This window comes from Bufo bufo, chromosome 4 (assembly GCF_905171765.1).
Source record: "Bufo bufo chromosome 4, aBufBuf1.1, whole genome shotgun sequence".
Taxonomy (NCBI): Eukaryota; Metazoa; Chordata; class Amphibia; order Anura; family Bufonidae; genus Bufo; species Bufo bufo.
The window spans coordinates 297,127,654-297,142,929 of record NC_053392.1 but is presented as its reverse complement, the minus strand read 5'-3'; the positions used below and the strand labels follow the sequence as shown (position 1 = coordinate 297,142,929).

At 46.6% G+C, this 15,276-nt stretch overlaps 1 protein-coding gene across 1 annotated transcript in view; it reads left to right on the top strand.

The window, feature by feature from the left end:
- Positions 1-1,860: 1,860 nt before the first annotated feature.
- Positions 1,861-15,276, top strand: part of ME1 (malic enzyme 1) — a 426,557-nt gene continuing 413,141 nt past the window's right edge. The window contains exon 1 of the mRNA XM_040428702.1: positions 1,861-2,068. Coding sequence (XP_040284636.1) covers positions 1,967-2,068 — 102 coding nt within the window. The 5' untranslated portion in view covers positions 1,861-1,966. The remainder of the gene's footprint in view (positions 2,069-15,276) is intronic.

Genomic DNA, 15,276 nt, shown 5'->3' with positions numbered 1-15,276 from the left:
TTAGTGCCCACCCGTAGATGACCCCATAGTACACCTCTCCCCCCTTCCCCATAGTACTCACCTTGTGTCCCAGTATAAAATGCTACTGTACAGAGCCCCCCATATAAAATACCCCTTCTTTGTGGCCTTAGTAGATGCCACTATAGTGCCCACAAATAATGTGCCAGTAAGTGCCCCCATAGTGCCACCCAATAATGTGCCAGTAATAAGTGCCCCCCGATCATGTGCCAGTAAGATGTGCCCCATAGATGTCCCCCCATCATGTGCCAGTAATAAGAGCACCCCCCATCATGTGCCAGTAACAAGAGCCCCCCCATCATGTGCCAGTAACAAGAGCCCCCATCATGTGCCAGTAATAAGAGCCCCCCCAGCATATATTGGGCAGACTAGATGGGCCAAATGGTTCTTATCTGCAGACACATTCTATGTTTCTATGTGCCAGTAACAAGAGCCCCCCCATCATGTGCCAGTAACAAGAGCCCCCCCCATCATGTGCCAGTAACAAGAGCCCCCCCCATCATGTGCCAGTAACAAGAGCCCCCCATCATGTGCCAGTAACAAGAGCCCCCCCCATCATGTGCCAGTAACAAGAGCCCCCCCATCATGTGCCAGTAACAAGAGCCCCCCCATCATGTGCCAGTAACAAGAGCCCCCCCCATCATGTGCCAGTAACAAGAGCCCCCCCCATCATGTGCCAGTAACAAGAGCCCCCCCATCATGTGCCAGTAACAAGAGCCCCCCCATCATGTGCCAGTAACAAGAGCCCCCCCATCATGTGCCAGTAACAAGATTCCCCCCATCATGTGCCAGTAAAAGTATTGTACATGTAAAAAAAAACAAAAAAAACAGTTATGCTTACCTCCATGTCAGCGATGCGATGTAGGCCTCCTCCGGCCTGTGTCCAACGCTGTACGGCTCAGGCGGCACAATGACGTCATTGTGCTGCCTGCGCCGGCCTCTGAGAGGAACAGGGAAGGGACACGCTGGCAGCCTATCAGAGGAACAGGGAAGGGACACGCCTCTCCATTCCCTGCTGCAGCACAGCCATCTGTATGGAGATTACTATGTACAAATGACTATGGAGATGAGCACTTCCCCCCACACTTGTGAGCACGGCCACGCCGCCAGCTCGGGCGGGGGAATAATTGCCCTATTGCCCCCCCCCCCCCACCCCCGGATCCGCCAGTGCCAGAGAGGCCAGCACTTTTTCCTATAGTGTGCAGCCATGGCCACCGCTGACGGATTGCAGCGTTGTCATAACCATGGAAACTAGCAGTGTATAATATGATGGAAAAATGAATCAAGCCAGCGAAGGAGGCAATATAGACAATCACAATACATTAGTAAGTGCCTTGTATTAACATTCTCTACATGATAAATGCCACTTACTGAAGTGACACAACCCCTTTAAAGGTTAGTAAATTTCCCGGGGCTGGAACATCATCCAACTCGCCCCTGTATTGCCCACCTGATGAACATGGCGTGAAACCGTCTATGGGACAATATTTAGAAATATTACAAATATAAAATATTTTAAAAGGCACTTGCGACTAATTTTTGTTTAGCCAAACAGGGTTTGTGACTCTTATATCAGAAAACTGGCCCCTCTCCCCCTCCGTTATTTGCTAGGCAAGAGGAGGCACGTACTACAGGCACAATAAAGTGATTCAACATAGGAAAAAGAGCCGTCTTTTTCTACAAAGTGTTAAAATTCAGTCCAGATCATGGCATTCCTCCTTCAATGCAGCAGCAGTCATGAAGTAGTACAACGATTACGAAATCTGCAGAGCACTGTAAAACTTTCCAGCGTGAATAAAGTGAGATGAAGAGGAGCCTGTGACTCAGCACTTCCCTCCTAGTGTCAGTGTCACACACCGCCGTCAGCTGATCCTCACAGCTCTGCCTGCACTAATACACTGGACCCCTGCACCAGCACATCCTGCTGCTCCCTGGATCACTACCAGCCATGTCTTCTCAGCAACAAGTGGAAGACCAGAATGACAGGCGGACCTTCCAGTACACCAGGAAGAGGGGCTATGACATAACACGTGACCCACACCTCAACAAGGTACTAACAGCCATGAAAATGTACACGATGTAGCAGGGGTAACACACAAACCCTTAACTCATGAAACAAAAGCCATTGAAGGTGTTTGCTTAACGCATTTAGTGTAGATAACGCGTCGCATAAAGCACGTGCGTTAACTCTACTACATCTGTATGCAGAAAGCACCGCTTCCTTTATGCTGTGCACTCTGGAAACGATAGAGTTAAAATGTCCAAACCCTTGAGAGAGCTCCAGCTGCACTGGGCGTTTTATCCTCATTACAATGTAGATTACCTCGATTTCTCCCCGGGAACACCTATTGTATGGTTCTCAGATCGATGAGTCCCTGCTAGTATGACCTGCATGATCTTGTCTCTGCACAGGAGAAATCCATCATGTCTGCCGCGTACAGCAACCGAGTAGCCATTCCCTATCACTCACCGAGTGGTTAATACAATTATCGTCCAGAACCGGTAACCTTCCCTCACATCTTTGTTTCATACCTGCAAAAGTGAAGTCATTGGCGGTCATTTGCAAACATTTTTACAACAGCTTTTGGCGTCAAAATAGTTGCAAGACCCTTTTTTGAATGCCCATGCGACACAATGTTTCTTCCCCTCAAAAGAGTGTTTTTGCACAATCATTGCGCCTTTGAAGTGGCGAGAGAGCAATGGCGGGCATGGTGGTGGCCAGGACTTCAGCACCGACACATTTACTATGCCTGAGCCTCATCATAAATTAGGCCCTTTTTCCGCCAGCGCAGGGGTGAAACAGAGACTGGCGTAGAGAGAGATGATTTTTGTAAATGACCCCCATATATGAAAATTTTTACGCCAGTTTTTGGCATAAAAATGTTGTAAACCTATTTTTGTGACTTCTGAAAGGCCTGACGTTTTCACTCTGTCCTTCACACTTGCCACCATCACCCCTGGCATATTTACTTACATTTAGGCCTCCTGCACACGACCGTAGGTGCCCCGTGGCCGTATTGCGGACCGCATTTGCGGATCCGCAATACACGGGCACCGTTTAGTGTGCATTCCACATCACGGATGCGGACCCGTTCACTTCAATGGGTCCGCAAATCCGGAGATGCGGAACGGAACCCTACGGAAGCACTACGGAGTGCTTCCGTGGGGTTTCGTCCCATACTTCCGTTCCGCAAAAAGATAGAACATGTCCTATATTTTTGCAGAACGGCCGGATCGCGGACCCATTAAAGTGAATGGGTCCGTGATCCGCTGCGGCTGCCCCACGGTCGGTGTTCGTGCATTGCGGCCCGCATTTTGCGGGCTGCAGCACGGCCACGGGGCGCACACGTTTTTGGGCAGGAGGCCTTAGGCATAAAAGTAGCCAAAAAACTACTCCACACAGGGAGGGGAGTAGTTTTTTATGACAGGCACACAAAGCAGAACGATGCACCTAACGCCACCTATACACGATGCACCCTAAGGGTCCATTCACACTTCCGCAATTTCGGAATGGAATTGTGGACCCGTTCATTTCTATGGGTCTGCACGACGTGCGGCCCGGCTCCGGAAATGCGGACCCGCACTTCCGGGTGCGCATTTCCGTTCCCGAAAAAAATAGAACATGTTCTATTCTTGTCCGCAATTGCGGACAAGAATAGGCATATTCTATTAGTGCCGGCGATGTGCGGTCCGCAAAATGTGGAATGCACATTGCCGCTGTCCGTGTTTTGCGGATCTGCGGATCCGTGGATCCGCAAAACAAGTTACGGACATGTGAATTAGGTACCGCACGCCTCGTCATAAATTAGGTACATCCTCCGCCAGTGCAAAGGGGGAAACAAAGGGGGACATTTATTAAGACCAGCAGATTATACGCCGGTATTAATCCCGCTGCGCTGCCTCTACATAACTTTGGCCGTGCAACATGCTTTAAACTATGCAGCTCCCTTGCTGGCGTCGTTTAAGGGTTTTTGCCATGCCATAAACTGCCATGGAAAATGATGAATGAGACAGGCCGCACGCCACGCCTCCTTTTTCCTACACTTCGCAAAGGTGGCGTGAGCGGGGTATAGTCAGAGTTTGTAGCAAAACACCTTTGCGACAAAATTTGCTACCTAATTACGCCAAAAGCTGGCGTAAATCAGATAAATGACCGCCAAAGAGCGTAAAAATCCAGTGTTTGTAAATGACCCCTTATCACTGTGATACTGTAAAGGCAGAGAAATGTAAGGGGTCATTTACAAAGACCCACTTTTTATGCCAGTCTCTTTCCCTCATGCGCTGAGAGAGGACACACAACATGTATGGGCCTCATCATAAATTAGGCAAACCTCCAGCGGTCTTTGCTCCAGGTGTAAAAACTACTCTAGCGCCTGAATGGAGTCGTTTTTTGCCAACATTTACATCTTTTTCCGGGTGTAAATGTTTGTCAGGGCCGATGTCCCGACCCCGGCCTCTCACTCCACACTCCCAAGTGTCGAATGAGGTGCAAAAAAAGACCCTTGCGACTTCTCTACCTTCATAAATGACCCCCATAGAGTATAATGGGATTTAGTACAGCGGGTCAGTATTGTCATTGGTGTGACGGCTGCGTTGTATGTTTACAGTAGGTCTATCTGGTTATATGATTACGGTAGTCTTTACAGTGTACATTATCATTGTGCAGTGAACATCCAGAATCTCCAGAGGTGAATACACTGCCCCCCTCCCCGGTATAGCAGCTGACAGGAAAGCCTGTGTGCATGTGAGGGGAAGATGCTGGAATATCCCATCTCTCTGTACACAGCACAATCTATAGCAGGGGTGCACAACCTGCGGCCCGGGGGCCACATGCGGCCCTTGATACCATTCTGTGCGGCCCCCAACCATCTGGTAACAGACATGTATGCCTATGTCTTGTGGCTGCTCACATGTATTTTTCATATATTTCTCCCATTAGATGGGAGTCCTGGAAGTGTAACTAGACATTAATGTTATATAATGTGTGTTCAATATGCCATAAGTACAATATTTCAGTTGTTAATACACCTTAAAATTTTAATTTCGGCCCTCGTCATTGGTTCAGTCTGGCAATGTGGCCCCCAACCAGGAAACGTTGTGCACCCCTGATCTATAGGATCTGTGCATTTACCTCACCACACTGTGCTGCCAGAGTGCAACAACCTAAATGGAGGTAGAAGCAGGGAGGAGCAAACAGGAACACACTTGTCTGATAGTTCAGATCCATCAGGACACCCCTACCCAACCGTGAAGTTGGTACTGTCCTGGAAGACGCAACCAACATGAAGGAAATATGGTGCGTCTTCCTGAGGGGCGCCCTGCTATCGTTGCGCAGTATCAGTGCATGTTTCTACAGTAAAAAGTCCATGTTACACTACATTAGGGCAGAACCGAATGCAGAGGGCGAATTCTGTGGTAATTCTGCAGGAATTCTACATTGAAATCCTCAGCAAAAAAGTGTATGATTTAGTGCGGCAAAAAATTCACATCCACACGTCTGTATTTTCGGTCCGTGTCCGATCTGCATTTTTGGGTATCGCACTAGACCCATTTATTTCTATGGGGGCTGCAAAAAATGTGGCCTGTACACGGACGTCATCCTTGTGCTATGTGCATCTGTGTGGCCGAGCAGCAAATGAGGCTAGTTTCACACTAGCGTTATATATCTCCGGCAGGGAGCAGCGTGCCGGAGATGTCTGGATCCGTCAGAATAGGGCCGGCAGGACACCACCTGACAACTGCCGCCCTATTCACTATAATGGCGACCAGCGGAGATCCGGCGCACAGTGGTTTTCGTCCGGTCTATTGTCGCCATGTTTGTCGGGTTTCAGACGGATCTTCTCTGATCCCAATTATAGTCAATGGGGCCAGACGTCGATGCAGCAGCTTCCGGCAATGTCGGAAGGCAGAGAGATCTGGCAGGCTGTTCCATGCCAGAACAGCCTGCGGTTCTAAAAGCGCTAGTGTGAAACTTGCCTTATAGAACATGTCCTGTTCAAGTCTGTTCTGCAGACAGGAATAGGCGTTTTTTTCTACGGGCCCTGGAAAAAGTGCAGAATCCGTATTTTGAGGATCTGCGATTTGTGGACCGCAAAATGGATACAGCCATGGCAATGCACCCTAATCGACATGTTAATTTATGATGAGGCGTGTTTCTCGTTGGAAATTGGGTACACCTCTGGCAGTCTGTGCGCCTGGATTAGGCCTGGGCTACACTGCCACCTTTTTGTTGCGCGAATGATTGATTTTAACTATTGAATGACAGCTTCAGTCCACAAGATTGCATTCAACTCAGGGGCGGACATACCGCCTGTGCATCTGGTTCAGCTGCACAGGGGCCCAGCAAGGGAGGGGGCCCATCCCAGTGCCAGCAGAGGCGTTTATTTTTTTATCTTATCATATTTTTTATTCCCTACCTCTGCCAACAGGATAACCAGGGCACCTTGGTGTGGAGGTCAGGAGGGGCGGAGTTTTTTTGTTTTTTTTGGGGGGGGGGCCTGATTAGCACTTACTGCGAATCTGCTGCCAGTTTGTGTCTACACTCCATAGCTGAAGGACCTTCGATGACATCATAGTCATGTGATCTTTTCAGCAGTGGAAGTGGAGGTAGGACCTGTGATGAGGTCACCATCATGTGACCAGTGTAAAAAGAGGCAGCTCAGCAGTGGAGACCTGTGATATCATGGATTGAATGTAAGTGCCAGAGAAATGCTGGGAGATGTGGTTCTCCCCATTATACTTCCTCCCTGCTTAGTGGGAGGGAAATATGTTATTTAACTTGGACTGTATGTTAGAGGGGCTGAAAGGAGGGGAGGGGTGTCAGTTACATAGGACTGTATGTTATAGAAGATTGGAGGGAGATGACTGGTGTTATTTACATGGGACTGGATATTTTAGAAGACTGGAGGGTAAGGAGTGGTTATTTATATGGGACTATGTGTTGGAGGGAGTGAAGGAGGGGATTTAAGTTATTTACATGGGAATGTATGTTATAGAGAACTGTAAGGAAGAGAAGTTATTTACATGGGACTGGAGGGAGAGGACTGGTGTTATTTACATGGGACTACATGGTATAGAAGATTGAAGGGAAAGGAGTGAAGTTATTTACATGGGTCTGCATGGTATAGAAGACTGTAAGGAAGATAGGTTATTTACATGGGACTGTATCATATAGAAGACCTGTGGAAGACGACTGGTGTTATTTTCATGGGACTGCATGGTAAATCCTCCCGATACCTCCTGATCCAAATGACAAGGCCGTGAACAAGGTCCTGGTGGACCGAAACGTTGGCCATTATTTAAAAGATCACTTTGGGATGGATAATTAAATAAATGAATTATCTTTGATCATCCGTATGAGTGCCGTGGTTACTTCATAAGCTAAATTGATCATTTCCACTGAGCATCAACAGCTGCACAAGGAGTGCCATCCACTATAATCATTGCATGGTATAGAAGACTGGAGGGAGAGGAGGGGCATTATAATTTATGGGGGCACTACAGAGATGATTATAACTCCGGGGGGGGGGGGGGGGGTACGGCAGGAGGTATTATAATTACAGGGGGCACTGCAGGGAAAATTATAAATGTGGTGGTCGTAGAGGGCATTACTACTAATGACCGTGATGTCACTGGCACTAATGGACATGCTTTAGCCTGTAAAATGGCTAGGGCAGCGCTAAAGCCACTCATCAGTGCCGGTCTGTGTTGGGCCCATGTTCATATATGCCTACATTATTGAGAAAAAAATGAATATTTGAATATATGCAAATGATCCCCTAGGAGCAACGGGGGCGTAACCATTACACCTAGAGGCTCTTCTGTCTCTTCAACCGCCGCTCCCTGTCTACTTTGACAGGGCCTGGCAGTGAAAATGTCATCCCACTGGGCCATGGTAAAGTGCAGAGGGTGCGGCAGTTGCAGAGAGAGCGGAGCCTCTACGTGTAATGGTAACGCCCCTGTTTGTATATAATAAAGCATCATTTTTCTCAGCAATGCAGGCACATAGGAACATGGGACCAACACAGATGCCTTCAGCTGCCAAGCGCACACCTAACAGGTCAGTCCATTAATTGTCCAAGTGTATGAGTCCTGAGGGATAGCTGAAGGCCTAGTAGGGAGCATTTTACCATCAGTTATGGACTTCATTGGGGAGAGAAAGCTGGCACTAAACTCAAATCTAAATATGGACCTGGCTCCACAGCAGTAGCAGGCTGTAGTGTCACACATCACACTGCTGGTCTGTGTATGAGGAGGAGCGGTGCGGCCGGGAATCTGCTGTGCTCCTCCTCCTACACAGACCAGCAGAGCAATGTGTGACACTACATCCTGCTGCTGCTGTGGAGCGCCAGCGCCTGTACTGTGATCATGAGGAACTAGGTGAGTATATTTTTTTAACTTCCTGTGAAGGGGGCACATATCTGACCATTACTACTGTGAGGGGGCACATATCTGGACATAACTACTATGTACTGGCACAAAGGGGGAATAATTACTATGTGGGGGCATTAAGGGGACTGGGTGTGTATACTGTAGTTATGCTTTGGGCAGAGTTAGAGGCATGACCTAGTATGAAAAGAATATATATATATATACATATGGTAAACATATTCACAAGATGTTTTTTATTTGCACATACTGTATATGTTTATATTTGTATGTGTGGTTTGGGGAGGGGGTACATCCTTTGCACAGGGGCCCTTTGCTGGCTGTGTCCAACCCTGATTCAACTGAAGGCATTCATTCGGACCTATCTGGATAGATCATCAGCATCTGATCGGTGGGGGTCTAACTATCAGATGCTGCTGACCTGATAAGGACCGATGCTCCTGTGTGCCCTATTCACTTGAATGGGGCTGAGCTGCCCCAGGCCACGTGACCGATGGTTGTGATGTCACTGGTCTAGGGTAAGCAGTGAGAAGGCCGCAGTGCTCATAGGAACGATCCTGGGTGTCAGACCGCCACTAATAAGATGCTGATGACCTATCCAGAGGATAGTTTGTCAGTTACAAATAGTCTAATAAACCTTTAATGATTGGCATAAACCTAGGGGGTCATTTACTAACACTTTTACACCACTTTTTGGCATAAAAATTCTTAAATGCCCATGCAACATTATTTTGTCTCACGGGTTTTTGTACACCGTCCTCGCCACTTGGGAGTGGTGGGGGCCAGGCCTCGAATTTACTAACATTTATGCCTAGAAACAGGCGTAAATTTTCGCTAAGACTTACACCAGGTGCACGAATTGCCGAAGGGTCGCTTCATTTATGATTAGGTACATAAATTATAATATTAGGCGCATCCTTCAGGATGACGATCTAGCACAGTGGTGGCGAACCTATGGCACAGGTGCCAGAGGCGGCACTCAGAGCCCTCCCTGTGGGCATCCGCACCCTCGAAAAAGTCTATGGTGTACCAATATGTCTTAGACTTTTCCTGCCATTTATCAGTGCAGGGTGCACTATGAGCAGCATAGGCAGCGCATTGAATTTAGGCAGGGTATTATAGCTAAGTGATAAAGTACATGGAAGATACACTATACTGGTATTCACTTTAAATCGCCGTTTTGGCACTTTGCTATAAATAAGTGGGTTTTGTGTTGCAGTTTGGGCACTGGATCTCTAAAAGGTTCACCATCAATGATCTAGCAGATTGTTGGGAAGGAAATGTTCCTTCTCGACAATCTGCTAATCACTGTCGGAGGAGACTGGTAATTGGCCGTGCATTTACACTGCCAGATAATCGCTAACGAGCGATTACTGTTCAATTGTCAGCTCATGTAAAGGGCAGACCTGCTATGACCTCCTTAATCTTTACTAATCCCTTTATGGGCAGGAATGCACTATGTACATACAATAACAGGTCTTATCTGCTTCCACTGGTCCTGTTAGTGCTGACTCCAGCTCCTTTCAATCTTGATCTAAAGTTCATTGGACACACATTTGAGGAAGTGTTGCCTTTCACTAACATACTAGCTTACTATTAGAGATTAGGACACTTGGCAGGGTCAGACCGATAGGCAGTCCATGTGTCATTGTATGCACCTTTGACCTATGCTGTAAAATACTGAAAAAATCATGAAAATGCTGTGTTGTAACCTGGATTAGAGCTCATGGGGATATTACAGTTTTCTACAAACCTCAAGTTGTAGAGAGCCTTAAAGGGATTCTCCAGCACTAGAAGAAGATGGCTGCTTTCTTCCATCACCTTCCATACCTCTTCACCAGTTGTGGTATTACAGCTCAGCATCATTAAGGCTGGGTTCACACCTGAGCGTATTCGTTAAGCGCTGTTTACAGGTGTTTTTATCGGGCGTTTTTGTATTTTGGAAACGCGCGTCGTACGCGCGTTCTCGCTATTGACCACAGAGGCGTACAATGAAAAACAGAGGTGTTACGCGCGACAATACGCCCCAAAGAAGCTCCTGTACTTCTTGGGGCGTAGGGCTTTTACAGCGCGTTCGTACGCGCTGTAAAACGCTCAGGTGAGAACCATGCCCATAGGGAAACATTGGTTTTTGCCTGTTGAGCATTTTACAGCGCGTAGGAACGCGCTGTAAAACGCTCAGGTGTGAACCTAGCCTTACTTCAATGGAGCTGAACTGTAATACCAGGCACAGCCCATGGACAGGAGGGGTTGTTTTTGGAAGAAAGCAGCCATGTTTTTCTAATCCTGGACAACCCCTGTAAGGATGACTGGTCACTGCTCCTCACATATCTGTTTCAGTAAATATTTCTATTTCACGTGAAAGATGAGCTAGAGCATCATTCTTATGATTCTGTGTGGAGCCGTTTCTCTGTTATTCCTTCTAGAAGTATATGGATGAATCACCTGCTGTATGTTACCAGTTGTGGGAATGTCCCTGCATATATGTCATTGTTGAACCAGTGCCAGACTATGGGGGACACAACCCAACTGATAACGCAAAGTTGACAATTCATCAATAAACTTCTAGCGATAATAATAGAGGAGCGCTATACAGTGTTATATGAAAGGATGCACTACAATTGCATGTGGAATGCAAGCAGTTACTAAAACAGACATGTCAGGAGAGGTGACAGGTCTTCTTTAACACACTACCTATAGCATTCTATAAGGCCATACTTTCCTACTCCTCCAATTTCATCCATTCATTCTTTCATCAATTTATTCACACAGCACATCTGTATTGCAGTACTATATGTAGGCATCATGCTGCATATAGACCCGTAGTACTACACTGCACTAACACTGAGTCTTTGGGCCTCCTTCACACAACCGTATGGCTTTTTCAGTATTTGGCGGTCTGCAAAAAATACGGATGACATCCGTGTGCGTTCCGTTTTTTGTGGAACGGAACATCTGGCCCCTAATAGAACAGTACTATCCTTGTCCGTTATGCGGACAATAATATTAAATGTTCTATCTTTGAACGGAAATACGGAAACGGAAGGCATATGGAGTACCTTCCGTTTTTTTGCTGATCCATTGAAATGAATGGTTCCGTATACAGTCCGTAAACGGAACGCAAAAAACGGAACGTAAAAGAAAAAAAAACACATTTGTGTGCAGGAGGCCTTGGGGCTCGTTCACACGAACGTATTTTGCGTATACTGAACCCTTCATTTCAATGGGTCCGCAAAAGATGTGGACAGCACACAGAGTTGCTCCGTTCCGTGGCCCCGCAAAAAGTCCGTTTTGCGGACAAGAATAGGCATTTCTATAATAGGCCTCCTGTTCCGTTCCGTAAATTGCGGACCGCAAAAAAAGGCACGCTCGTGTGAACGAGCCCTTACTAAGATTATATCAAACCTACAATTTAGGAACTCTGATATAATATGTATGGGGTAGTTCCAAATGGAAACTGTAAGCTTTAGTGGACGTGCAGATTACTGCTCATAATAAGCAGTTTTGTATTTTGCAATATAGTGCTGTATGTACTGTAGGCTGTAATCACCAGTTGCTGTCCCCATTGGGGCTCACATTCTTATTTCCCTTTCTCATACACATTCTACACTATTCATAGGAAGCCATGAACCCATCAGAAATCAAACGCTGGCAGAACACGAACCGTGCTGCTCATTTACAGTATTTGTCATTATCATCTAATAGTTTTAGGGATGTTCAACCTGCGGCCCTCCAGCTGTTGCAAAACTACAACTCCAGGCATACTGGGACTTGTAGTTTTGCAACAGCTGGAGGGCCGCAGGTTGAGCATTCCTGGATTATACCATGCTTCGATAAAGGTGTTGTCAGGCCTAGGAGCCAACAAACAAAATGCTCTTAACCTGTGCCCATTAAAAAACCCACTCACCTGTCCACTGTCCCGTTGTGCCCTCGATGCTGCCCTTTTCCTTGCTGCTTCTGGTCCCCACAGGTCCAGAATGTAGCCTGGATCCATGACTGCTGTGGCCAATCACAGTCTCCTGACCACCGAGGCCTGTATTTGGCCAAATTGGTGATGGGACCAAGCCGCTTCCTGATCCTGCAGTGACCTGAAGCAGCCGGGAACAGGACTGTGGCATGGCGAGACTGCCAACAGTTTTTTTTTTTAGTGGGGCACAGCTTAGGAGCATTAGGGCTCTTGCACATAGGTGTCACGTTTTGGCTCCGGAGGTGTCCCGGGTGCAATGCGGCAAACCCGCGCGAGTAGGTACCCAGTTGCAGTCAGTTTTGACTGCGATTGCGTTCCGTTGTTCAGTTTTTATCGCACGGGTGCAATGTGTTTTGCACGTGCGTGATAAAAAACTGAATGTGGTACCCAGACCCGAACTTCTTCACAGAAGTTTAGGTTTGGGTTCAAGGTTGTGTAGATTGTATTATTTTCCCTTATAACATGGTTATAAGGGAAAATAATAGCATTCTTAATACAGAATGCATAGTACAATAGCGCTGGAGAGGTTAAAAAAATAAAATAAAATAATTTAACTCACCTTAATCCACTTGTTCGCGCAGCCGGCATCTCTTCTGTCTTCTTCTTTGTGGAATAGACCTTTGATGATGTCACTGTGCTCATCACATGGTCCATCACATGATCTTTTACCATGGTGATGGATCATGTGACGGACCATGTGATGTGCGTAGTGACGTCACCACAGGTCCTTTTTCCTGCGCACAGCAAAGATGAAGACAGAAGAGATGCCGGCTGCGCGAACAAGTGGATTAAGGTGAGTTAAATAATTTTTTATTTTTTTTAACCCCTCCAGCCCTATTGTACTAAGCATTCTGTATTAAGAATGCTATTATTTTCCCTTATAACCATGTTATAAGGGAAAATAAGGGAAAATAATAATGAGCGTCTCTTAGCAACCGTGTGTGAAAATCGCACCGCATCCGCACTTGCTTGCGGATGCTTGCGATTTTCACGCAGCCCCATTCACTTCTATGGGGCCTGCGTTGTGTGGAAAACGCACAAAGAGGAGCATGCTGCGATTTTCACGCAATGCACAAGTGATGCGTGAAAATCACCACTCATCTGCACAGCCCCATAGAAATGAATGGGTCCGGATTCAGTGCGGGTGCAATGCGTTCACCTCACGCATTGCACCCGCACGGATATCTCACCCATGTGAAAGGGGCCTTAGAGTTGTCTGCTCCGTAGGCCAGACAACCTGTTTAAGGCTAGCTTTCATTGTCGCAGAATATTTTTAATGTAATGTGGTTGTTCAGTTTTGCTGAGATATTTCTTTCCCTCTAGCTAATTAGCAGAATGCAACAAAATCACAAATTCCAACAAAAAACGGACAAAGATGAACTTGTCTTTGAGTGAACATAAAAGTAGCTGTGATCCATCTAGCTTTGTGTAACTACTAATGTGTAGCACTGTGGTAAATAGTGATTCTACAATACAAATGATAAAATACAACTTATTATAATTTTATTTTTACTCACTCCAGTCAATAGAAATGGCTATTATTCTCCACAAATATGGACAGGAATAAGACATGCGCTGAGATTTGTAGATCTGGCACAGGGATCCGTCAAAACCAGACATGCTCAACCTGCGGCCCTCCAGCTGTTGCAAAACTACAACTCCCATCATTCCCTGACAGCCTACAGCTATCATCCTACAGAAGGGCATCGTGGGAGTTGTAGTTTTACAACAGCTGCCTTGTGAAAACAAAACGGATGTGGGCACCGGCCCTTAGACATTGATGGATCAGTGTGCAGTCACTGAAAGAAGTGGCCAATACGGCTAAAGGGGTGTCCCATGACAAATATTCTACAGTTTTCAAACTAGCACCTGGATCTGAATACTTTTGTAATTGCATGTAATTAAAAATTTAGCATAGTCACTGAGTTATTCAATAAAATGTATCTGTATAGTGCCACCTGCTGTTAGTTTATTTTCTTATTTCTTTGTTCTGCTCACTGAGGTGGCCGCACATGCTCAGTTTCATTCTTCATCTGCCTCCTGAGCTGTGATAGGGAGAGTATGGACACGCCCCCTGAGCTGCAGCAGAAAAGACACTCCCCTTGAGCTGCCAGCTTGATATAAATCTAGCAGAGCAATGAATGGGGAGATCTCTGGATCCATGTGAGGTACAGGGCTGGTTCTAGCTTTGTTAGAAAGAGATTGTCAAGTACTACACTGCTCAAAAAAATAAAGGGAACACAAAAATAACACATCCTAGATCTGAATTAATTAAATACTCTTCTGAAATACTTTGTTCTTTACATAGTTGAATGTGCTGACAACAAAATCACACAAAAATAAAAAAATGGAAATCAAATTTTTTAACCCATGGAGGTCTGGATTTGGAGTCACACTCAAAATAAAGTGGAAAAACACACTACAGGCTGACCCAACTTTGATGTAATGTCCTTAAAACAAGTCAAAATGAGGCTCAGTAGTGTGTGTGGCCTCCACGTGCCTGTATGACCTCCCTACAACGCCTGTGCATGCTCCTGATGAGGTGGCGGACGGTCTCCTGAGGGATCTCCTCCCAGACCTGGACTAAAGCATCCGACAACTCCTGGACAGTCTGTGGTGCAATGTGACGTTGGTGGATAGAGTGAGACATGATGTCCCAGATGTGCTCAATTGGATTCAGGTCTGGGGAACGGGCGGGCCAGTCCATAGCATCAATGCCTTCGTCTTGCAGGAACTGCTGACACACTCCAGCCACATGAGGTCTAGCATTGTCTTGCATTAGGAGGAACCCAAGGCCAACCGCACCAGCATATGGTCTCACAAGGGGTCTGAGGATCTCATCTCGATACCTAATGGCAGTCAGGCTACCTCTGGCGAGCACATGGAGGGCTGTGCTGCCCTCC